Source organism: Trichechus manatus, unplaced genomic scaffold (genome assembly GCF_000243295.1).
Source record: "Trichechus manatus latirostris isolate Lorelei unplaced genomic scaffold, TriManLat1.0 scaffold00035, whole genome shotgun sequence".
NCBI lineage: Eukaryota > Metazoa > Chordata > Mammalia > Sirenia > Trichechidae > Trichechus > Trichechus manatus.
In genome coordinates, this window is record NW_004443971.1 from 16467478 (window position 1) to 16494463 (window position 26986).

Consider the following 26986-nt stretch of genomic DNA (forward strand, 5'->3'; position numbering starts at 1 on the left):
AGCAGTGCCGGGAGCAGAGCACGTCCTTTGGACCTGAGGTTCCTGTGCTGAGATGCTCCCAGACCAAGGAAAGACTGATGTATCACAAGGACCTTCCTCCAAAGCCGACACAGAGAGAAAGCCTTCCCCTGGAGTTGACATCCTGGATTTGGACTTGTAACCTACTAGACTGTGAGAGAACAAACTTCCCTTTTTAAGCCATCCACTCATGGTATTTCTGTTATAGCAGCACTAGCTGACTAAGACACCCATCATTGGTTCTTCATGGTTTATTGCCTGGAGTATTAAAACCACCTTGACCTTGGAGTTTCCAGCCTTGCCCCCTCAACTTTCCACATCGCCACTAGAGTCATGTTTCAAAAGGCAAATCAATTTAAATTATCTTACCCATTTTAAAGCCCTTGCTATACTTCCTAAAAAAGAACCCGGGTCGCACAGTAGTTACGCACTCAGCTGCTAAGCAAAAATTGGTGGTTTGAACCCACTAGCCACTCCATGTGAGAAAGACGTGGTAGTCGGATTCTATGAAGATTACAGCCTTGGAAACCCTATGGGCAGTTCTACTCTCTCCTATAGGGTCACTATGAGTTGGAATCGACTCGATGGCAATGGGTTTATACTTCCTAATTGCCTACAGAACGAAGACGATGGTGCTTATTTTTGCTTATCGTTATATCTCCAGTTATATCTATCAGTGCCTGGTACAAAGTAAGTGCTCAGTAAGTGTTGAATGAATGTGCCTAAGGCCTTCCATGACCAGGCTTTTGCTTAACTCTCCAACCACATCTGCTGCTTCCCTCGGCCATAGTGATCTACTAACAGTTCTCTGAGCTCGCCTGCTCCCTTCTGCCTCCTTGCTTTTGTATCAGCTATCCTTTCGGCTTGGACCGCTGCATCTGCTTGGGTTCACACTCCACCTCCTCTTGTAATCTATGTGAAAAACACTCTCTCTCTTATCTCCCACGTGAGAATATTGCTGCAGCTTTCTCTCAACACAGCCCAGTCCACAACATTGTAATTTTTCTCCAGGCTCAGAAAGGCACAAGGTTGGGCTGAGCCGGGCTCAGAATGTATCGGGTTTCAGACTCAGAGCACTCAAACTCAAGAGGGTTTGGGACCTGCTGTACTAGCTCAGGACTTGGGCTCAGCTTTCAAGGGTGGCCCTGTTATGATTTCATTTCCATCACAGGTAAAACAGGTGTTTCGGGGCTAGCCGAGGTCCCTAAAGATTGATTATCCATCCATCTCAAATAAGTTGAAAAAATAAAAAAAGATGGATTATCCATTGTTTCCGTGGAGAAAAAAGTTTTCCATTTTCATAAATTGGAAAGCATCTAAACTTTACTGCCGGTTACTTTCTTTCTGTTTCTTTAAAAATAAATTCTTGGCCAAACTCTATTCACTTCTAATTTGAAAACCAAGCTTTCCTTTCTTTCTTAAACAACTGGCAGACGTGGTTTTAAGGGACATTTAGGCTTGCTCTTCACTGGTGCCCAAGGCTCCTGAAATGGTCAATATATTCATTAAACAAGACAATGTGTGACTGAGGTTCTGGTAAATAAATGGTCTTGTTGTTCAAGAAGATAACTTGTGAGGTCCAAAGGTTGAAAGCACTTCAGATGCCGAACTCCCACCACAACAGAATTGGCAGAGAATATAATTTTGTAGAATGAGTCAAAACATTTGAAGGAAAGATAAAAGTGATGAAAAACCAAAGATAGCTTATGGTTAATGTCAACATCTTCAAATGTAATACAGTTATTCAACTAATTTAAAATACCATTGAAGTGAGATAACTCTCTTTAAATATTTTATCACTAAGAAGCTATATGGTTTCTTTCTACATATATTAACACATTTTCATTTAATTACTGATCAAAGGTACTAGTTGAAAAGACTAAGATCTTGCCATAAACCAGAATTAATTTCTGAGATTGCAGCAAGCAGGCCAATGCTATCTTCCGTGTGACTTTATAAAAACTGTACTTGGGGTAAAGGATGTAGACTTGAATAGAACTTTCCTACTCATTGTGGTTAATGCAAAAACCACACAGGATCCAGTCTTGGCATTGTAAACCTTTGAACACGACATCTATAAAATTCTGTTGTCTTTTTAAATTTTCGGTAACGTTTCTTTTTGCTATATTTATCACGTTTTCCAAAATATGAAAATGCTCTTTTTATTTTAAATGTTGACTACATGTGAAAAATTAACTCTGGTAATATTACTTCAAACTGTTCCTTTATTAGCAACAGTTGGGTAGTGCTGTCAAGAAGGATTTTGAAACGAAAGTACCAGATTTGGGGAGCAGACACATCTGTTTTACTTTGCAGTTTGTTTTACTGTTTTATTTCTGAGAATATGAATTCACAACTATATTTTCACTGAAGACTAAAGAAAAAACATATGTTGGTAAATCTGATTTCTGCATTTTTTTTCATTCAAGGGAAGTTGCCTCCCTCAGGTCTCTGCCAATAAGTAATGAATGGACTTGGCAAAAAGTTTATTTAACTTGGCTTTATTAAGCCAGTAAAATGTAGAAATCAAGTAAGCGACAGGCAGAAAAATCTGTTCCTTTGAAGTCAATAAAAATCTATCCCCTTAATGCTTTTTTTATTCTAAGCAGTGGTGATTTTTCTCAACTGATTCATTGAGAACCTTGATTTAGCTCATCGGTCTTGCAGGGTTATCTTTCTTCTCCAAAGCTTTCCTGGAGAAGCACCCTCTGCCCTGGACAACCGTCATCTTTTATAGTTGTATAGTTGTGCATGTGGTCATGAGCATTCTCTAGTTAATCCTGATAGAGATTTAAGAAACAGGTTTTTAATTACTGTTCACATTTTGGAGCCCTGGTGGCAAAGTGGTGAAGAGCTCAGGCTGCTAACCGGAAGGTCGGCAGTTCGAATTCACCAGCTGCTCCTTGGAAACCCTAGGGGACAGTTCTACCCTGTCCTATAGGGTTGCTATGAAGTGGAATTGACTTGAGGGCATGCAAGAACAACAACAACATCATCCACATTTTAATGAATAAAAACAGTAATAGATAGCAAGATGAAACAAAAGTACATAGAAACAATCAATAGTAGAAAGAGGGCTAAAATTTGATACTAACCCTCTTTCCTAAGCTATCTCCATCAAGCCTCTGTCAAAGCTTTATATGCTGCTGTTCACCTGTCCATTATGGAAGAAAATCCAGGCTCCAACTTAATAACTCCTTTACCATACCCCCAAGCTATCAGCTAAAGGGCTATGAATCATGTGGAAATATGAAAACAGACTCACGTTTGCAGGTTTCATGATTTGAAAGGAAGGGCATGATCTTGATAGAACAAACGCATATATTAACTTCAAGACATTCAAAGTTTCGGCATCCTTTAGTATAATCTTTGGCTGTACGTAGTATGAGGAAAAGGATTCCTTACCTAAACTAAAGAGCACCAAGAATTTCAGACACACAAACTCTCGTTGATCAAACTGTAGCGAACGAAGCTTTGCCACTAACTCCTGTGCATGACTCATGAGGTTGTTGAGGGTGGCCCCAGCCTGGGAGGCTATTATGGAATAGTCCACCTGTAACACAGAATCACAGTTTCCATGACTGTCAAGATCAGAAATACATTTCACTTGGGGTTTTTAAGAATTGTGGCTAAAATCTGATTCCAGTAGAAGCCCAAAGTTTATGACAGAGGAGACTTTCCCAAGGAAGTTGAGACACATTCTACCGCTATAGAATGTATTACATTTGTTCTGATAAATCTAATCATTTTGATAAGCCTTGTAAAGAACAGGTTTAAGCCACCTACATTTTTATAGGGATACATACCTTTTTCTATTATGAATTTATATTATTATATAAGATTCAAAATTTTAGCTCTCGTGAATACCTTTAAAGAAAAGCATGCCCCCCTCCAAAAAAAATTGCTATCAAGTCAATTCTGACACGTGTCAGAGTAGAACTGTGCTCCTTAGGATTTTCAATGGCTGATTTTTTTGGAAGTAGATTGCCAGGCCTTTCTTCCAAGGTGCCTCTGGGTCGACTCCAACCTCCAATCTTTCAGTTAGCAGCCAAGTGTGTTAACAATTTACACTACCCAGGGATACAAAGAAAAGTATAACCTGTTGACTTGTTGCCGTCGAGTCAATTCTGACTTATAGCGATCCTACAGGACAGGGTAGAGCTAACTGCCCCATAGGGTTTCCAAGGAGCAGCTGGTGGACTCAAACTGCCGACCTTTGGTTAGCAGCTGAACCCTTAAACACTGCACCACCAGGGCTCCTAAGAAAACTATACTGTCCATAAAAAGTCAGTCCGGGACAGTGTTCTGTGTGCACACGATGACAGTAACTAGTACATGGGAAAAATGAAGGCCAAGATATATTTCTATTTGGATTAAGGGACTATATTTTAAAGTATTCATGGTTCAAAACTGCATGCTCATGGGTGACAGAGGATCACATTTAAATTATTCTTGTTTCATTGGCTACTTCCTAAAAAGTCATGACCTGTGACTACTACGTATTTTCAAATGATGATTAGTACATTTCTCTCTAAAGACAGCAATGACCTAACTTATAAGAAATATACTTCCTTGGCCTAGAAAACAAAACTAAGACGTTTTTCCTGCATTAAAAAAAAAAAAAAGCAAGCACTGTGAGGCACTGATCTTAGATTATTCATGGGGACTTAAGTTCGATTTATAATGGTAGGATGTTGGGATGGCTGTCAGTGATAATACTGGCTTTGCTGCTGCGATTACTGTATAATGGGAAGGCCCAGCTGGTACCTGCCGCTCCCATCCTTCTTTTACTGGCGAGCTCGCAGGCAACCAGATACTCTTTTAGGTGCATTTAATATCTGCAGCAGCAGCAAATTTGTCTGGGAGGCAAGTCCTCATCTGCCACTCACCCAGAGCAGACAGTATTAAATTTTTATATTTATTGACATTTCATTACCATAATTGACTGCACTTGCTTCTCTAGTAGAAGGCACAGGGCTGCCTCCTAAGCAGGCGAACTAGTCCCTTGAGGAGAATTTGCAATTAAAAACAAGGCAGAATGGATTTTGTCTGTGTGTGTGTAAATATGATGAGTTGAATTTTTAGCTTTAACTAGAGAATACTGGGTGTACAGGAACCTTTTTCAAGAGTGAGAAAAATTATGAGTCAGTGGAAAGACAACCCCCAAAGGTGTCAATCAGCTTATATAGAGTCAAGTGTCCATGAAAAAGCCCCCGGTACTGTGTGTTCTAGGACAACTCTAGCAACAAGCACAGCGCTGTCCTACCTGCTTTGTCTGTGTGTGCTGGGATCTGTCCCCTAAATTTAAACGTTAAATGTCCTAAGAGCTCCTTGGATTTCTGTTTCAGAATGTGTGGAAGAAATGGCCAGTACACAGGCAACTCCAAGCCTGAGCTGCCCGTAGAGCGGACAAGCAGTTGCACCCTGAGGATCCCGTTAAGATTGTTTGTCAAGTACACAGGGCAATGTCCCATCATTTCACCAGCTCTCTGACAGGTGAGGAGTCCCTGGGTGGTACAAACAGTTTATGTGCTCAGTTGCTAACCAGAAGGTTGGAGGTTCGAGTCCACGCAGAGGCACCTGGAAAGAAAGGCCTGGTCATCTACTTCTGAAAAATCAGCCACCGAACACCCTAAGGAGTTCTACTCTGACACACATGGGGTCGCCATGAGTCGGAGTCGACTGGACAGTTACTGGTTCTTACAGGTGAACTTTCTCCTCAAAGGACGTTTTTCTTACATAAAAGCTGTGCCTGAGCTCTACATTCCTTACAAACTGTACATGGCCTAACGAGTCCAGAGAAGGATAATATAAATTATTCAGAGACAAATGGGATAGATGAATGAACCAAGAATACCCACTGGGGCGGCCATGATGGAAGAAGCCTGGGATGTGACAAAGGAGATCTGGACCAACTCTGCTGCTTATAAATGACGGGCCCGGGCAAGTCGAGTAAAATCCCCACCGCTTAGTTATCAAATTTTTAAATACGGCAGTTAAAATTAGATGATAGTAAAGTGCCTCCCGCTTCTATGATTATCAGGAAATAAGAGCAGTTGGGACAATAATACCAATTTTAAATTCGAAGCCAATTGTTGAATACACTGCTGCCGTAACTTAATATGTATATCCCGTTGCTGTCGAGTTGATTTTGACTCCATGGCCACCCTATGTGTATCAGAGGGTCTTCTTGGCTACAATGTTTATGGAAGCAGATCACCAGGCCTTTCTTCCGTGGAGCTGCTGGGTGGATTCAAACTGTCAACCTTTAAGTTAGTAGTTGAGAGCAAATCCTTCGTACCACCCAGGGACCTTGTACACTTAAAAAAATCACTAATTATGCCTTAAGTTAAAGCTGGAAGACCATACCAAAATAAAATACAAATGTGCTGGTATTAGTGCATTTTAAGATAGGGATAATGAAATTTTGATATGTGTGTAGTTCTCACAGGTATGCAATAATAACCACAAATGCTAGACCTTCATACTTGAAAACATAGTACTTTATAACGGGAAGGAATCTAAATCATTTCACAGAATTTTATGTTTAGTGAGAGACCTTTAGTGAGATGGACCTCAGGAAATCAGTTGGCATACCACCAACTTTATAGCTATACATTTATTTACATGCTAATTTGAAAGCTCAAACATGCTTATTAAATGGGGGCTCAGATAGCATTTCACTCAAGGGTAATTTATCAAATTGCACAGCTCAGAAGGAGGATGGGTGATTTATTTCTGAAACAGCACCCAGATCTGCAACTTCCTTACATTTTATTACACACGTAATTATATTTTCGTTGTTGAATGCGGAGTTTGGGCTCAGTTCAGGAGCAGCTGGCCTTGTCTTTTATGTACTTGGTAAAATTAATTTATTGCTCTCTTACATGTAATCTTTGTGCCATTAAATTAAAGGAAGATATTGAAGAAATACTTTAAGCCAATGTCCCCTTTGGATATATTTCACTCATCATGAAGGTAGAAACAGTTCTAGCTAAATTGCCTTTAGTTCTAATAGCTGGAATTTTGATGACTTGTATGTTGTAAGATGCCTGTCATTTTCATATGATACACAATAATAGATGATAATAAATAAGTTGCCAGTGGACCTTTCCCTTAGGATGATGTTACAGTGTCTGTTAATTAGCTACAATATGCAAATACTAAAACTGACCCCACTTCAAAGAACTCTATTGTTTCATTTTACATACATATACACGTGTGTGTGTGTTTTGAAAATACTAGATGGAAATGAATTCTTATTATAAGATGCTAAATGTATATGGAGCCCTGGTGGCGTAGTGGTTACAAGGTTGGCTGCTAACCAAAAGGCCGGCAGTTCGAATCCACCAGCGGCTCCTTGGAAACCTTATGGGGCAGTTCTACTCAGTACTATAGGGTTGCTCTGAGTCACGATGAACGCAATGGCAATGGATTTTTTTTAAATGCATATCAATTGATTTGACAATGCTTAATATTACTGACAATCATTATTTCCTTTTTAGCACAGCAATATTGTGCTTAATAAGATTATGTAATGTACACTTATATTATATTATATGCCTGAATAAAAGACATAATTAAAACTTAATCATTTTAGGGTTAAGTCAGAAATCTGGCGTGAAACAGTGAATCCTCACTTTAATACCTGGTACCAGTGCTCTGGGCTGCTCTTTGCAATGGGATTATTTCAATTACTCTAGTTCTCAGTGAACGCTGCGGGGACTCACTTCAGCAAACATTTCGTGAGCACATGTGCTAGGTACTTGTGCTAGCTACCAGGCTTAAAAGAAAAGTTGTGCTATTTTAGGTAAACTTACCCTCTCTCTTCAAGCTCCAAGTAGCAGTTTTGTGGGAATGCCCTACTTCTGAATTCAGTCTAGTCTTTTTCTTTTTCCATTGCTATAAAAAATTCACCACATTCTTTGCAGTGAGCTGCGTTCAGTAGGGAAAAGCCAGAAGGCTGGGCCACGGAGCACCGGGGGCCTTGCATCCCTCAGCATGTCCAGCAGGGTTGCTAGAAAGCAATGTGTGCGTGCTACATACCTGCTTCAGGGTGGCACCAAATTGCTATCTGGGGTCCCCTTTATGTCAGGGGCCTTGGTCTGATACTGTTGACTGAGGATACTTAGTTATTTAAACAGAAAGACAGTGGTGACTTTTAATATTACTATTCCCTGCTGCCACTGAGTCGATTCCAACTGATAGCAACCCTATAGGACAGAGCAGAACTGCCTCATAAGGTTTCCAAGGAGCAGATGGCGGATTCGAACTGCAGACCTTTTGGTTAGCAGCCATAGCTCTTAACCATTACACCAGCAGGGTTTCCAGTATTACTATCTACTCATCTTAAAACACTGAAATAAACATTTACATTTGTTTGAAGCAATTATCACAGGGCAGTTAAGAAAATTATATAACTAAACCTAGAAACTTTTAATGAGTGATTTGAGAGTACCCTATTTTTTGTGGCTAAGGTTGAAAAGGACCCTTGGTGGCGCAGTGGTTAAGAACTCAGCTGTTAACCAAAAGGTCAGCAGTTCGAATCCACCAGAACCTATGGGGCAGTTCTACTCTGTCCTATAGGGTCACTATGAGTGGAAATCAACTCAATGACAGTGAGTTTTTTTTAAGGTTGAAAAAAAGGAGGAGCCCTGGTGGCACAGTGGTTAAGTGCTCGGCTACTAACTGAAAGGTCGGAGACTGGAACCCACCAGCTGCTCCTTGGGAAAGAGATGTGGCAGTCTGCTTCCGTACAGATTACAGCTTTGGAAACCCTGTGGGGCAATTCTACTCTATCCTATAGGGTTGCTAGGAGTCAGAATTGACTCGATGGTAATGGGTTTTTTTCTTTCGGTAAGGATGAAAGAGGTGGGTGGATGTAGTTCAAATTTTAATCAGCAATTCCTTGTCACTGTTTCTCTAACCCTGGAAGGATTTTAAGCACTGGTGTCTGGCTCGACCTGTACCCTCTCTTTTGGGGAGAGGCACTTCCTTATAGAAGCTGAATCATCCTGGTGACTTTGGATACTGCTTATTCCCCTCGCACTTCCTCCTCTGAACCTTCCTAGTACTTTACCTGAATCTGTGTCCCACGCCTTACCTGTGAAAGCTCACAGTGCAAAGCGCTGTGCAAAGGTCAGCCACTGCAATCATTAATTAGCTGGATGAATTACATCTCTTGCGTGCAGTGCTATGTCTAAGTTTTAAAAAAATTTTATTTCTCACATCTTTGATTTCCCTTCAGTTGTCAGGTCTTTAGAAATATTTTTAAACTAAATGAAAAAGTTATTCATATCCTATGTACAAGTGCTAAGCTGTCAGTAGGGGAATTCTGCATGCTTTGTTTGAATAGTGTCATTTAATTTTTTTCCCATAATATCAACATCCTGACCTTGATAAAATGCATCACGGAAACAGACATATCATCATTTCAAAGTTCACACTGTGCAAAAATCCATGGCAGTAGGTTAATACGTCTCTGTGGCAGATGAATTATTTTATTTAGAAAAGTGAGAAAACCCTCATTTCAAATATGCTTTCTCCAAAGATTGGAAGAGATAGCAACAAAAACAATCGATTTAGGGTGGTAGAATAATGAGTGATTTTTTTTTCTTTAACATTGAAATAATAATTTTATAACAATAAGTGATCATCATGTTAAAATTATTTCTACAGAATTTTAATTTATTTTTAACAATGAGTTGATAATGCCATACCAAAACAAAAACAAAAAAGTATATGCATTTAGGCTCCATCAAAGAAAAATGAATTTGTTTTGCTTGTAATTTCCACAGAGGCTTTCATGCTCTGAAATTACACATGGAGACCAAATTATGAGCCTGGGGTAACAGCAAACTTTTTAGCATCTGTAAGTTACCCACAAAAGCAGTATGGCATTTTGATTAAGAGCACAAACTCTGGCACCAGACTGCCCATTCCTGAATATCTGTCCTACCACTTCTTAACTGTATTTTGACTTTGAACTATTTACCCTCCCTTTGCCTCCGTTTCCTCATCTGCAAAAATGGGGATAATAATAATAGTACGTTCTTCATAGAGTTGTTGTAAGGATTAAATTAGTTAAGATATAAAGCACGTATACCAGTGCCTGACACATGTAATAATAATCACTAACAGTTTTATATCACTTACTATGTGTATAATGAGCCCTGGTGGCACGGTGGTTAAGAGCTCGGCTGCTAACCAAATGGTCAGCAGTTCAAATTCACCAGCTGTTCCTTGAAAGCTCTACGGGGCAGTTCTATTCTGTCCTACAGGGTTGCTATGAGTTGGAATTGACTCAACAGCAACGGGTTTGGTTTTTAGTTTTATGTGCACAGTAAAAACCTGTTGTCACTGAGTTGATTCTGACTCATAGTGACCATACAAGACAGAGAAGAACTGCCCTATAGCGTTTCCAAAGCTGTAATATTTATTGACTGTGCAAAGACATTCAACTGTGTGGATCATAACAAGTTATGGATAACATTGGAAAGAATGGGAATTCCAGAACACTTAATTGCGCTCATGAGGAAACTGTACATGAACCAAGAGGCAGTTGTTTGAACTGAGCAAGGGTATACTACCTGGTTTAAAATCAAGAAAGGTGTGTATCAGGGTTGCATCCTTTCACCATACTTATTCAATCTGTATGCTGAGCAAATAATCCAAGAAGATGGACTATATGAAGAAAAATGTGGCATCAGGATTGGTGGAAAACTCATTAACAACCTGCGATATGCAGGTGATTCAACCTTGCTTGCTAAAAGCTAAGAGGACTTGAAGCACTTACCGATGAAGATTAAAGACTACAGCCTTCAGTATGGATTACACCTCAACATAAAGAAAACAAAAAATCCTCAAATTGGACCAATAAGCAACATCAGGATTAAATGGAAAAAAGACTGACATGGTCAAGGATTTCATTTTATTGGCTCCACAATCAATGCCCATGAAGCAGCAGTCAAAAAATCAAATGACATATTACATTGGGCAAATCTGTTGCAAAAGACCTTGTTAAAGTGTTAAAAAGCAAAGATGTCACTTTGAAGACTGCAGTGGATTAATTACTTTTGTGTGCGGCCTTTCTAGCCATGGTCTACCCAGGTGATTGGGTGATAGGGTAATTGTGGCTTACCAAGGGGATTGGTCAGTTTTGCCTTAAAAGAGAGCCAATTCCAGAGCAAAGAGGAGAGCCCACCACCGCCAAAGAAGGAGAGACCCACAGCAAAGACTGGTAGCAGAGACCCACAGGAGAAGGCACAGTGGCCTCCTGGCCCATAGAGCGAGAAAGCTGAGTGCCTTTGGGCAGAGACTGAGGGCCAGGGAGAAGTCTACGCCTGACCCATGAATTTGGAACCTGCCAGCCTCCACCACTGTGTGACCCATTTCCTTTAATGGTTTGTGAGTTCTGTGAGACACTGCAGCAAATTAGGGAACCCAAAGATGGGAGGGAGAGCACTGAGGGGAGAGGGAGTAGTTGATGTTACAGATGATGGAGTGGTACAGCATCTTGGAAAAGTCAGACATTTGGGACATCTTTAACCTACGCCTCATAGGAACCGACTTTGTGCTGATCCTTATAAAATAAACTATTTGTTTGACTAAAGTGCACCTGACCCAAGCCATAATATTTTCAATCATTTCATATGCATGTGAAAGCTGGACAATGAAGACAGAGGAAGAATTGATGCCTTTGAATTACGGTGTTGGCAAAGAATACTGAATATATCATGGACTGCCAGAAGAAGGAACAAGTCTGTCTTGGAAGAAATACAGCCAGAGTGCTCCTTGGAAGCGAGGATGGCGAGACTTTGTCTCACATACTTTGAACATGTTGTCAGGAGGGACCAGTCCCTGCAGAAGGACATCATCCTTGGTAAAGTAGAGGGTCAGCGAAAAAGAGGAAGACCCTTAACGAGATGGACTGACACAGTGGCTGCGGCAGTGGGTTCAAATGCAATAACAAGGATTGTGAGGGTGGCGCAGGACTGGGCAGTGTTTCATTCTGTTGTATGTGGGGTCGCTATGAGTTGGAAAGGATTAGACGGCACGTAACAACAACAATCTTTACGGAAGCAGATCACCACGTCTTTCTTCCATGGAGCAGCTGGTGGGTTCAAACAACTGACCTTTCAGTTAGCAGCCGAGCACTTAACTACTGTGCCAACAGGGTATCTTGCGTATAGTAAACACTCCATAAATGCCAGCCTGTGTCGGCTTAGTTTTGGTAACTTAATTTTCATGTCAGCACTTTACAGAACTAATTTCTATAATTCTGATTGCAATTTTCTGAGGTAGAAACCATTACAGTCCCCCACTGGGCAGATGAAGACACCGAACTTGAGGTAAAGAGATTTGTTCAAGATTACACAGGTAGCAGGTAGTAAGTCTGGGAGTGAGGGCATTGGTGGTTCAGTGGCAGAATTCTTGCCTTCCATGCAGGAGACTGGAGTTCGATTCCTGGGGAATGTACCTCATGCACAGCCACCACTCCTCTGTCAGTGGAAGCTTCTGTGTTGCTGTAATGCTGAACAGGTTCAGGGGAGCTTCCAGACTAAGACAGACTAGGAAGAAAGGCCTGGTGATCTACTTGTGAAAATCAGCCAACCAAAACCCTAGAGATCACAACAGTTCAATCTGCAATCGATAATGGGGATGGTGCAGGACTGGGCAGCACTTTCTTCTGTTGTACACGTGGTCGCCATGAGTTGGGAGCCGAACTGATGGCAGCTACAAGTTTTGGAGTAGGGACACAAACCCAGGCCGGTCTGACTCTAAGCTTCATGCTGCTGATCATTCCGTTAGATTGCATGCGTGTATCGCACACGCACACACACATACACATACACACACCACCTGTAACATGTTCATACCAGAGAGCAAGAGTCTTTACTGGAAATGAAAACATACTCTGCCTATAATTTGATTGTTATTAGACTGTAAACGTAACAAAGAGGAAATAGTTTTCCGCTTTGTTTTTGTTTGCTTCACCTACTTGCATGTTTTCCTTTTTAAAATAATGTTTTTCCCTCCAGAATATTGCTTTACTCTTACATTTGCCATTTTCCTTTTATCACTGTTTTAACTACCTTCTTAAAATTGGTGTCCAGAAAATAATTTATTATTGTTGTTGTTTTTTAACAAAAGCATAAGTTTCCTTTCCCTTGCAATCAGGCAAGTATTTACCATTCTAAGAAAATTATACTTAAAAATTCACTACATCTCCTTGGGTTGCAGCAGTGAAAAAAATGATTTGCTACCCTAGGACTATTGCTGGGATCTCGGCCCCCTAACAGTAAGTCGGGAGTTATAAGAGGGTGAGGGTGTGGATGAGATGTGGGATATAATGAGGATGCTTACTTGGGATCTTGAGTCTTAGGAGCTCTGGTGGCGCAGTGATTAAGCGCTTGGCTGCTAACTGAAAGGTTGGCAGTCTCAACCCACCAGCCGCTTCACGGGAGAAAGATGTGACAGTCTGCTTCTGTAAAGATGACAGTCTTGGAAACTTTATGGGGCAGTTCCACTCTGCCTTATAGGGACACTATGAGTTGGAATCAACTCAACGATGGCAGTGGGTTGAGTTTGAGTTAACTTGTTTTAGCTAAGCAATCAGGTTAGAGATACAATGGTTCCTTCTCCTTTAGTGCGATCAGCTAGTATTTATCATGTGCCTCAGATATTCAGCATTACAGTAAGTCCTGGATATAAAAGACCCCGCATTAAAATATCTTTCTACTCTGTTAACAAAGGTCATTTGTTCAGAAACGTCTTCCTTTTTAGCACTTTTGCTTTCACTCCATGAAACTGCAGGAAGCCCAGAGATACATTGAGAATGTTTTGACTCAACCTATGCCATAATGAAAAATAATTTGTTCCATAATTTCCCTAAGTGAGAAGGCCCAACTGTAGTTAATCAGTTAGATGATTCACTTTTATAGGCTAGAAAAAGGGGTGGGGCCGAGTCTGACAGAAATGTGGCTCAACTGAAAAAGCGGGGGGGGGGGGGGGGGGGGGGGCAGGGCCTAGAAGAAGCCAGGCTACCGAATGGTTTGGGAGAGACTGGCTCTCTACCAGGGAGTCCCTCACTCAGCCGTGATGGTAAAACACAAAGAAGCAGTAATTAATAGTGAAGACTGTAATGCCATCTATTTCTTGACTGTTCGTGGTTGTGAAGATCAGACAGGCAAGAAACGCACTTTCTCTACTTTTTAAATGGTAATTACCTTTGCCTAGGGGCAGCACTTAAGGTAAAATGAAATGTGAAATAAGGAATATTTCTAAAGAGCAGGGATGGAACAGCACAAACCCATTTCATCTCTGACACTCAGAAGGAAATGAAATCAAATTAATTTGTGGGCTGAGTCTTGTTCTTCTAATGCAGCTTCTAGTTGGGGGTGGGTAGTGGGGGGAGGAAGCATGCCCAATGATCAAACCGAAAACCCAACCTGTTGCCTTTGAGCTGATTACGACTCATAGCAATCCTACAGGACAGAGTAGAACTGCCCCCATAAGGTTTCCAAGGAGCTGCTGCTGGATTCGAACTGCCCTCCTTTTGGTTAACAGTTGAGTTCTTATCCACTGCACCACCAGAGCTCCAAAAATGGGTACATTTCCTCCAAAGACTTGAGTCACAGGATAAAAACTTTAAACCAAAATTTGAAAAAAACAGGAAGTTAAACCTATTGAGACTTTACACTGCCATCCAGAAATCTTTTCTCACGAGAGGTGCAGAAAGCAGGGCCAGAGAACGATGGGGATGGTCGAATTGATCCAATTCGCAAAAGCTCTGAAACAGTGCTTGCCTTTAATTTGATAGGGAAAATGTGATTTATCAATAGTACAGCAAATGGCATGGAGACAGCCTTTCATTTTCAAATATGCACTACTGTGGTTTCACAGCATGTAAACATTTACGGCTGGACGTAAAAGATCACGGTGACTGAGTACTGAAGTCACCGTTGCTGAATAATGCGGTGGTGCCCTGAATAGGTATGACCCAATGGACTAAAGGAATCTCTATGTTCCATGCATTTATTTTAATAACACATCCATCATAGAATACAGGGCAAGAAACTGGAGGGACATGCCAAAACTCTGTAAAGTTAAACCTGGGTTCGTTAAGTAGTCTTGCTCTTCCCTCAGGCATCTTCAAGCCTGACTGTCTCACCCCCTTTAGGTCTTTGCTTCACTGTCACTTTCTCTTTCATAAGGTCAGCCCAGGCCATTCATATTTAAGACTACAATTCATGGGTCGCATGGTAACACATATCCATATATGTGTGCAATTCTCTTTTACCAGGTTCTTCTTCTTCTTTCTTCTTTTATTCAATAGCACTTTAACCTCTAACTTCTTCTAAATAAAACCAAACCAGTTGCTGTCAGGTTGACTCCAACTCATGGTGACCCCATGTATGTCAGAGCAGAACTGTGCTCCATAGGGTTTTCAATGGCTGTGATCTTTTCAGAAGTGAGATCACCAGATCTCTCATGCAAGGCGCCTCTGATAGATGCAAACTGCCAACTTTTCGGTTAGTAGCTGAGCGTTGAACTGTTCACACCACCCAAGGATTTCTCTAATATCTGCAGTTGTTAGAACTGCCATCGCATCGGTGTGTTTATTAGGATTATTGTGTATGATCGGCTGCCCACTGCTACAAAGGAAGTTCCATGAGGACAGGAATCTTTCTTCTGTTTTGTTCACTGATACACGCTGAAGTTCCAGAATAGGGACTGGCACATAGTAGGATATTCAATAAATATTTGTTGAATGAATGAATATCTATTTAGAAAGGCACAGGACTTAAGAGTAATTAATTGTTTTCTATCTTGCTTTTTAATGATGACTGACTCTTGAAAACGAAAACTACTGCCCCTTCTCACTTGCCTTTATGCCAAATATTTCGATTATATGTGATATTTGAATCAGTCTCTTCCACCAATCCAAAATAGTAAAGATTCCACAATGTATAAGGTTTTGTTTTTGTTTTTAATAGCTAACAAGCAAGTGTAATAGGTTAATGCAGAAGTTCCAAGTACTAATCATTGATTTAAGGCGCCCTGGTGGCACAGTGGTTAAAGCGCTTGGCTGCTAACTGGAAGGTCAGGGGTTCGAAATCCCTGGCCACTCTGTGGGAGAAAGATGTGGCAGTCTGCTTCCATAAAGATTACAGCCCTGGAAACCCTATGGGGAAGTTCTACTCTGTCCTAGAGGGTCACTGTGAGTCAGAACTGACTCCATGGTGATGGGTTTTGGTGGTACAGTGGTTAAGTGCTCAGCTGCTAACTGAAAGGTTGGCAGGTCAAACGCACCCGGTGGCTCCACAAGAGAAAAGACCTGTCCATCTGTTGCTGTAAAGGTTATAGCCTAGGAAACCCTATGCGGCAGTTCTACTCTGTCATATGGGGTCACTATGAGTTGGAATTAACTCAATGGCACACAACGACAGCAACGATCACTGATTTTGATTTAGCAATTGTTCTGACCCTTCGAAGCAGAATTTTCAATCCCAGCAGACTGAAGGCAGCAGAATGCTTATGATTATGTTTGCTTTTACAAGTTTAACTGTAATCATCAGAGCAGGGACAGAATGCACCAACTCATTTTCTCTAAATTATTTGCAGCCAATCTCTCCTTTCAAAGCACAAGAGTGCTTCTGACCTAGTTAAATTCCTGCCATTCTGAGCATGCTTAATAAAAAGATACTTTTTTTTTTTTTTTGGTCTCCACTACAACACTCACTTGTTGCCCAGTAACCAGGAAGATGGATCCTTCCTTTCCATGGACCACTTGCCGATAAATGTGGTCAAGAATTAAGAGCTCACTCCAGCAGTTCTGAAGCAGCTTCATTTGGTCATCAACCTGTAAAAGAAACAGAAAAAAAAAAATGACACTGTTATTCACTGCTTTTTTGATTTTGCATAATTTTCTACCTAAGGAAACTAACTCTAAGCAAGGAAGTCTCTACCAATGGCCGCCAAAGCACTGAGGCTCAGAGCTTACATCACTGCTCCTGAAAATCATTATTTTCATTTGGGCACATACTTTTTAGGCCACATATAAATACTTAAGGTAAGTATAATCAATGAGCTGCTAGGAAAGGCACTCCATTAGATTGGTCTATCTAACATTAATAGGGCTATTAGAGTTTGCTTGTGAGAGGTGTAGGCGCCTCCAATTGTGCTCAGTAGATCCCCAAATAGCCTGTGTTTCTGTATCTAGAGGTTAATACAGTGAAGAGAAGTAGTAAATTGATACTAGCAAGCTGCCAAACTGAGAAATTTGTGTAAAAGACAATTAGCACGACAGCCCAAACAATTTTCAGAGATGTAGGTACATAGACATTCTTTGTCATCAGTGTTAACCGAAAGTCTAAACTACAGCAGACTCTGAAGAGAACAATCACTAAATATGGTCTTGGTGCTAGCATGCACTTGCTTTGTGATTTGGACACATTCTCTAAGCTTCAGTTTCCTTATTGGAAAATTGGGCCAAGAACACCACCTCCATCACAGGATAGCTGTGAGGATTAAAATGAAAAGTGCTATGTCATAGTGGGAATTTTGTGCAAGTTCACCATCTTGTCTTCCAAGGAGCTACATTCCTCAGTAGCAAAAATACACCTATTGCATGCCCATGGTCCAAGTATGGAGAACAAATCGATCCATTTCTATAGCTATTTGCAACTGTTTACTCTTTGCTTTATAAAGTATACAAGCCAAAGACCTTGATGTCCCCAAATGTGGTAGCCATGTTTGGGCACATACAATGCATTTCTAAAAATAACACCTGACATTCATACGGTATTTAATAGTTTCTACAAGTATTTGTGGGTCATTTTAGATTTGATTCACAGAACATACCTTTGAAGTTAGCCGAGCTGGAATTATTATATTCAACTTACAGATGACATAATGGGGGCTCAGAGGTTAAGTGGTATACTTAAAGGGTTCTCTTTTTCTCTCTCAAGCTCTAGGCTACTTCAAGAGGTAGTAGAACTCTCCAAACCAAATTAATTTAACACACTTCAACAAATTCATATTTAAGCTGCTATTCCATGGGACTCGACGTTTGGATGACTTTGTGTAAAGAAATATCTCTTCTTAGCAAGCTGCCACTGATACATTAGTAGTGAAAAGAACTTGTGTTGGACTTTATTTCTATGAGTCCAGGCCATTGTGAATATATCAAGAGAGGCCTGAACTTTATAGTTAAAACAAGAGTTTAAGGTACAGTTCTATACTTTTTAGCTATGAGAACTTGGTCAAGCCATGTCATTCTATCAGCCTTATTTTCTCAGCTAAAAATATGCATGGTAGGTCTTGTTGGAAGGATGAAATGAAATAGTGGCTGGGAAAGCCCTGTGTAAGGTGTAACACAACACACAAATGAAGGAGCAACAGCAAACAAGAGGTACTAGAAGGTTCCCAGCTGGAAGAGCTTACAGACTGTTTGGAAGGACAAAAGGAGTTGAAGAGATCAAGGCTACAATCAGACTCTGTGATCAGGAAAAGGCACCCCAAACACATCTCCTTCAGAAATATTTCAAATCAGTAAGTCTGTTCTGACCAAAAGAATTTCATTCATTAAGTAAATAGGTATTTTTGAGAGCCTACTGCTGGGTAGGCCTGAGTGCCAGGCCCTGGAATATAACAGTGAACCAGGTAAGTGCAGCCCCTGCCTTTGTGAACATTGCTGTCACGTGGGAGAATGCTCACTCTAACACTGGTGGTTTAGGTCACCGTAGGCGTTCACCTTCTTCTGGAGGAACATTCTAGAGCGTTGGGTGATATTACAAGTCAGGCTGTGGGCGGCAGTGTACTTAGCTGACAGAAGGAGCCATGGCCAAACGTGCTGGCAGCATACATGTCACTGTACCCAGAGCAGATCCCAGGAATCATCTCTCAGATGTTTGGGTGATTTCAAAACAAAATGCACCCTGCTCTTCTGGGTTCTATTACATTCCCATCCCAGCAAATACACCATCAGCATCTTATTGCAAATGTATCTGTCTGTGATGGCAACTTGGTTCCATTGTGCATTTTTTTCCTATGATGTGAAGCTTTAGTTATTTATTTAGCAGTTTTTTTTTTTTCATGCAAGTCCAAAATACTGTCCTTTCGGGTTGTCTCTCCAGAAATAATTACCATACACATCAATGTCGCATATGATTTTAAGATGGGTGAGGGAATATAGACTCCCCGAAGTCTATTTTGGACTCCTGGAGGGACTCCAGCTTAAGAACTATTTATACAGCAGGGAAACGCATTATTCCCATTTTGCAGGTGGAAAAATTAAATAGCTAAGACATTATCTGCTGGGCATGTAGAAAAGGAGAAAAGATTGGAGAAAATAAAGAAAAACATATTTTCTAGAAGCATCTCATGAAGAGGTTCTTCTTCTTTTTTTACACGTGATGGTCCCCAGTCCTTCATATGTAACATGGCAGAGATACTTAGGCACTCGGCTGCTAACCAAAAGGTCAGTGGTTCGAATCCACCAGCCACTCTGTAGGAGAAAGGTGTGGTAGTCTGCTTCCATAAAGATGTACACCCTTGGAAATCCTATGAGGCAGTTCTACTCTGTCCTATAGCATTGCTATGAGTCAAAATGGAGTCAGTGGCAGTGGGTTTAAGGCATGCTAAAAATGTAAAATAAGAACATGACTTTTCCTAGCCTTATTTTCTTTCATGATGTTGAGGACATATTCCCAAATAAAGACATATTTTTATGTCATGTTCAGAAAGATGAAGTAGATCATTTGCACACCTTTTTCCTGCCTCTGTGTGTGTGTGAGAGAGAGAGAGAGAGAGAAAGAGAGTAAGAGATGGGGAGAGAGATTGCCAAGGGACGAGTAGGGGGTTCTACTTTCACGTATCCCCTAAAAGTCCCTTCCTAACGAGCTAGATGTTTCTCTAGCCCCAGTTCTGCCTCCTGCTGCCTGTCTGGAGGCAGTGAGTAGATGGACAGCTTTTAAAATCTGCATGCTGCCTGGTTTCTCTGTTTCTTTACCAATTGTAAAGAAACCCTGGTGGCGCAGTGGTTAAGAGCTACGGCTGCTAACCAAAACGTTGGCAGTTCAGACCCACCAGGTGCTCCTTGGAAACCCCATGTGCAGCAGTTCTGCTCTGTCCTGTAGGGTCACTATGAGTCAGAATCGACTCAGTGGCAACGGGTTTGGTTTTTTTTTTTCCTGTTTCTTTACCAATTGTAGAAGTAGGTGAAAACACGCAGGTCCATTTCCCTCAATTTAACACTTCATTTTTTGTTTTCTATTCTGTGCTACTCATTCCATCACTTCTTTTGCATCTCACAGAGGAATCTCTATTATATTTTCCCTGTATCACAAAGTACTGTAACTATTTCTTGACCTGCATGCCCTCCTTGAGGGCAGGGACAGAATCTTCAGCTGCTTCTTCCACAGCACCTACCACAGGGCATTTACAATGCTTGTTAAATGAAGGAACGAATGACTGAATTATCTTCACTTCCACAATTCCCTGCTTTTAACCTGTGTATCCCTGCTACCTAGCCCACAATATAAGTAACTCATTCAATATTTGTGGAATGAATGATAATTTTACTTGGCAATAAACGTACCTCCCCCTCCCGCCTAATTTGCATCTGACCCTTCTCCACAGCTGGTCCTTGGTAACGTCTTCTTCACTGATGGTGATTTTAACACCTCTCCTGAGCAACTGATGCCTTGTTTTAACACTCTCTGAGGAGGTTTTCTGCACCAACATTCCATTTCATTATTTCCCATAATTGATTATGTGATATTTTATGCTATCTTGAAATTGGTGAGTGTGCAGCTTCACGGTGCTTGGGATGACAGAGTTTTTATGCAGCTCCATGAATAAAAGGACAGGGTAAATGTGATGACTGACTTCTTCCTTATCTCTAGATAACAAAAAGTGGCAATTTTGAAGGATTTTTCCTTGGAAACCAGAGTTAGAGATGGGGATTGAGGGGAGAGGGGAAAAAAAAAATCTACCTATTTTGAGTAAATTCTCCAGGTATTAATGCTGTCACTGAATTTAGGTGGCACCTGGGGAGCCCAGGTGGCGGACTGTTACTGGTGTGCGCTGTCGAGTCAGTTCCGAGTAGAACAGAGTAAAACTGCTCCATAGGGTTTCCAAGGCTGTAATCTTTATGGAAGCAGACTGCCACATCTTTCTCCCACAGAGTGGCTGGTGGGTTTGAACCGCTGACCTTTTGGTTAGCAGCCGAGCGCTTAACCACTGCATCACCAGGACTCCTTCGGTGGGGGCCTAATGGGGTATAATCTCCATTATATACTGAAGCCCTCACTAGTTGGCAACACCACCTCATATAATTCTGTGTTATCAGCTGTAATAAAAAGAAGGATTTATCTCAGAAATGTTAGTTACTCATCAGAGAAACTATTTATATTGATATTATATGAGAGTATAAAGTAATACAAGCCTCATATTGTTATGAAGCACAACTTCCCACAGCCCAGAATGTTAATGATTAGAAACCTGTGCTTTCTCAGAACAGAGAATTGGCAAACAATTAGAAGAAAAATGTGTAGACCTTTCTCAAGCCCACATTAACCTTATCAAGACCTATTTGTTGTCCCCCCGCTCCTTTTACCACTTAACATTCCAGCAACTGAACTGTTATTTCACTTTTCCTCTTACAGAGGCATTTGAAAATTGACATCATGAATCACTGACTGTGGTAAAGCTTCAACAAAGATGTTTTTAGGAAAACATTTTACTGAAACGGACCGGTAGTTTAAAGTGTGCACAAAGCCATTTCTCAATTCTGATCATCCAGTTGTGTTTTCAGACAAGTAATAAAACTGTGAGTTTCTGTTCAGCTCATTATCATTATTTTATTGTGGCAAAAATATATATAACAAAACATCTGCCATCTCAATCATTTTTACATGTAAAATTCGGTGACATTAATTATATTCACCATGTTGTGCCACCATCAAACCACTATGCGTTTTCAAATTTTTCATCACCCTTAACAGAAATTCAGTGTCCCTGCTGTGCAACAGTTTTCTCTTCCTATATGGCCTTTCTGGCCCTAGGCCTGTAGTTCTGCCAAGATGATTTGCTAGCCCACAATCTTGTAAAGGGAGTGGACAGTTTACTACGCAAATAAGGTGTGTAAAACTCTTGTGGGGATTGGTCAATCACTATGCAGATTAGGTGACTGTGGCCTACCAAGGGAATTGGTCAGTTTGTGGTCTTGGTGGGAGGAGTAGGCTTCTGAAAGGCCAATCCTATAGAGGTTCAGGGGGTCCTCACTACTATCAAGAAGAGCCTGGAGTGGAGTGCATTCTTTGGACCTGGGGTCCCTGTGCTGAGAACCTCCTAGACCCAGGAAAGAGAGAGCTATGACACTGGAGATGGCAAAAAATGGTGTGAGACAGGCATAATAGAATGAGTGGCAGCAGTATGAGCAGAGGGAACCATGAGACCAGCATAAGACAGCTGTGGTGGGCTTCCTGGTCCACCGAGCAAGAGAGCTGAGTGCCTTCAGGCAGGGGGCTTGTTGGCAGAGTAGGGTACCTCTAGGCACTTGTTAGTGGAGCCAAAAGAGCATAACACTTGCCCAAACAGGGCAGAGGCCAGGCCTGAGTGGGGCCCACGGCAGTAGGTCTGAGACCTGCCTGCAGGCACAGCCAAGAAGGAGCTAGGTTGGAAGCTGTCCTGATTGACAAATCGCATCCTGTCTCCTAAGCTGTACCCTGTTATCTCCGAGTTGATCCTGATCCTAAATTGTAGCCTGTTACTTCCCTAATAAACCCCGTATCTGTGAGTATAGTCTGTGAGTTCGGTATGGCCATTGCAACAAATTATCGAACCCAGCAGAGAAGTAGAATGCTGGGGCTTGGTGGCGGGAAGGGGAGAACGACTGGGTCAGAATTGGTAAAAACGTTAGAGAGGAGAGGTATGTCTGCCCTCTACCTCACAGAAATCAGCTTAGGGCTGATGGCGATTCTCATCCCTCCTCCTGAAGTTAGGTGACTTCTGATGCCAAGAGGTTACAGTCCTTTAAGAAATAACTCCCTTTTCCTCCCTCCCATCTGCCCCCACTAACCACTGATGAACTCTGGTCTCTATGCATTTGCCTATTCTGGATTGTTCACATTAAGTGGAATCAGACAGTATATGACCTTTTGCGATGGACTTCCTTCACTCAGTGTTTTCAAGGTTCATCCACGCTGTAACATGTATCAGGACTTCATTTCTCTTTATGGCTCAATAATATTCTGTTGCGATTATCATTTTTAAATGTTGTAGGATATAAATTTGATCAACACACATCTACTGACAGAGTTTTGTGGGCCAGCCCTTGTGTTAGATACTTGGAGGAAAAAAGGGGTGACTAAGACACAATCCCTGCCCTAAGAAACCCACTCCAGTGATAGGAGACAGAGTGTACATCTATTGTTAGAGTTCTGTGGGAGATTTGCTGGAACAAATGTGCACAAGAAGCCCCAGGAGCACTTTGCTCCATTTCTTGGGAGAGAGTGCCTGCTGGCTAGGGAAGCTTCTCAGAGAACAAGGCATCTGAAGCCAGCCTTTAAGTTGTAGAATCACTTAATCCTTTTTTCCCTCAGTGGTTCCTGCTAGAAAAACTCTTGGAACAAAATATTAAAATAAAAAAAAAAGAGATTTGAAGACTCTTCAGAATCACTACAAATAAAGTCCAGCTATTATTTCTTTCTTTTTTTTTCTTTCTGTCAGAAAGAGGGGAAAAAAATCCTTAGAGGTGGGTCTCCACTTCTTTATGCTTCCTTTTGTGACAATGATGATATGCATAGAGGTATACTCAGAAGCAAGGAGAGAAAAATCAAAACCAAAACAGATCTAAATCAACTTAGCAAATCTTAATGAGAAACTGCTCTGGGCAAGGCAGAAGCACAACTGCTTTAATCCTTGATGGCTTTTGTAAAGAACACCGATGATTATCTGTAGCTTCTATAATAAACTGCTACAAAGTCCAAGAAAAAATGATTTCACATTAACAATGATTAAACAAGCACTAAAAACAATACTGTACAAGAGAAGTAACAGGTAGTAAAACTCCCCAGTCAATTGTTGAAATAGCTAATAGATTTATAACCAGAGTTCTTCCCTGCTCCGAGATAATTGGAGGTGACTCTAGTGTACTTTCTGATTGGACTGCTGTTGTTTCATAATACAAAGAACTATCTGTCAACACTTAGCCAGGAACTGAGGTATTCCGGCCCTCTCTGTTTTTCTAGCAGAGCAACAAAGGATTCTCCCCTACCCCCCTGGATCTAAACCCTCTTTTGGGTGAGGGAAGCAGGAGGCAGAGGAACTGAGCTGCATGATATCTGCCCCTTGTTTTCCATTGCCCCCAAGCCCTCCAGTCTACACTCATTTCTCCATTCACCTAGGTTCATGATCAACATCTCCTAGAATGTAGGACTTGGATAGTCTATATGCTTCTCCCTCTTGCTCTCATCCATCAGATACACAGTTAAGAGAATTATTTATTTTGGTTATGCTATTCCTATGGACATGAACCTCTTCCAAATTCTCTAGACTTCATTCAAAGTTCTCTACCAAACCAGTGCTCCCTAACCAGTGTGATCAGCACAGGTTATCATTGTGCCTACTGATCCCGCTGCCTAGGGTGGCCTGGGGTGGGCAGAAATGGGGGGGACAGTTATCTCTGACCATGAGTAACCCACTCTGTTTGCAGTGGTATGCCAGGCAAATATCATTTTCTACACAAGCCACGTAACAAAAAAGGTGGAGAAGCTTTCCATTAGATGTCCTTTCCCATGTCAACTTTATATCTCATTACGTACTACTACTTCAGTAATCACCTACATGCTGCTGGTATCTTGCTCATAGTTTACTACTACTACTAGGAAACACTTAAATGGTGCTCTCAGGCAGTATTCTAAAAGCTTTACACATATGAACTCAATCTTCATAACAACTCAATGATGCAGTAACTATTATAATCCCCATTTTACCAATGAGGAAACTGAGACACAGAAAGGTTCAGTAATTTGCCCAATGTTACACAACTAATATAAGTGGCAGAGTCAGGATTTGAAGAGTTTGTGCTCCCAGCTACTTGGTATATAGTATCACCCCAACCTGGAATATCCACCCATGTCCTGAGAAAACATTCTAAAAGCTGCCTCCTTCAGGAAGTCTTCCCTGATCAGCTCTAGCCCATGCTGATCACTCGTTGACCCTATGTTCTTGTAACCTTTTCTAACAGGTTAACCTGCATTCGTTGATTTGAGTTCTGTAAAACTCTTAGAGCAGGGGTTCAAAACTTGGATGTTCATGGACTCTGAGGATCAAATTATATACTATAATCCCTCACTATATTAGAGGCCAGATTTTTGAACACCTCACCCGTTGGAAACAACACCATAAACTGGAGGTAACAGGAAGTAAGTGGCTGTCATACAGGTGATGTTCTGAATCCCCAGGGAAGTGGGCCCCTGAGTCCTGCCACATGGAGTTAATGATCCAATAGGCAAGGTAAACATGGTGCTTACCTTGCTTACCAGATCATCTGTAGTTAACAATTCCAAATTTTTTATCACATCAAAGACTCTGCTTCTAGATATGGCTGGCATGTGTCTCTCTCCCAACACCACAGCACCTTCCTATAGAATCAAAGCCTCTTCTCAAATTTATGAACCCTGACAGGGACAGATCACCCAGTGAGCAAAGTAAACATGGGCTTACTTGTGCTTACTTCCTAATCTGTAGTGAACAATTTCACATGGTTTTCCACCATATCTTGAAAACCATGTGAAATTGTTCACTATAGATTAGGAAGTAAGCACAAGTAAGCCCGTGCTTACCTTGGTTATTAGGTCATCTGCCCCTGCCCGCCACCTTCACATGATTAGGTATAAAGTGAAAGAGTAGAGCAGCAACTGGGAAATGAACAAGATAGCTGTCAGCAGAGAGAGGAGGCAGGAAGCAAAAGCAGACCCGTCCTCTCTGCATTCTGCTTACTTAACACAGCAATTCATAGCCACTCAGTCTAGGGAGTCAGAGGCCTAGACCTTAGGAACCCCTTCTGGAGCGAAGTGATTCTAAGGAAATCACTCTGTGACAAGTCATCAAGAACAGGCCAGACAAATCTTCTCCTTAAGATGTCAGGGAACTGTATGATTTGTGTTAGATGGTTTTCCATCAAAAACAATTAAACTTCTTTCGAAGTCCAGTACTTCCAAAGTTAAATTTCAGTTATCCAGAACATTCACATGCGTGGTATACATTATCCCCCAGGGATGTTGAATGCAATGTTACTTTATATAATAAAGATGTGCTAATGTCAGATATTATGTCAAAAATTTTCATTTATAGAAAAGAGAGCTAATTATGTAAGTGAGCGTTATCTCTGAGGTTTGGAAATAAGACTGCATAGTGTATGTAAATGTTAAATATCACTATTGAGATTTATATCATCACCAGGGAGTGTAATGAAATTTAGCCAGTTTCTTTAGAACAGAATTGTAGCTACATTCTTAGAATTTTACATTCTCAAACCAAAGGACAAATTTTGGCCAGCTTTTACTCTTCCTCTTATCCACATTTCAAAAAGGTATTGTTTGTTGAAATGTCAATTAATTACAAGCTATCAGTAACCACATCGTATTATATGTATGTAAAGCAGTTTATATGTACGTATAATAAAAAGATGAGTAATGGTATAAATGAGGAAATGTAGATAAAGGGAAAATAAGTTGAAGCCAAAATAAGGGCATAGTTCAAACAACAGTCCTGGTAGTCTTCTCTGTTTTGTAACTTTCCATATATTGCTACATATAATTCATATGATTTGATTAAGGTAGGCACTAAAAGGGAATGAGTAAAAAGGTATTTTTACTTGTGGCTTATGGAGTCAATCACATTCCGCTGCTCCAGAGTCAAAGCATGCACATATGTGAGACATGGGGAGAAAAACAGG

At 41.0% G+C, this 26986-nt stretch overlaps 1 protein-coding gene across 3 annotated transcripts in view; it reads right to left on the bottom strand.

The window, feature by feature from the left end:
• NR5A2 (nuclear receptor subfamily 5 group A member 2) overlaps positions 1-26986 on the bottom strand; it is a 155546-nt gene that overhangs the window by 53848 nt on the left and 74712 nt on the right. For all 3 annotated transcript variants that reach the window (XM_004375318.1, XM_004375319.2, XM_004375320.2), the window contains 2 exons: positions 16763-16882; positions 3424-3571 (listed from right to left, as the gene is read on the bottom strand). In XM_004375318.1, coding sequence (XP_004375375.1) covers positions 3424-3571; positions 16763-16882 — 268 coding nt within the window. The remainder of the gene's footprint in view (positions 1-3423; positions 3572-16762; positions 16883-26986) is intronic.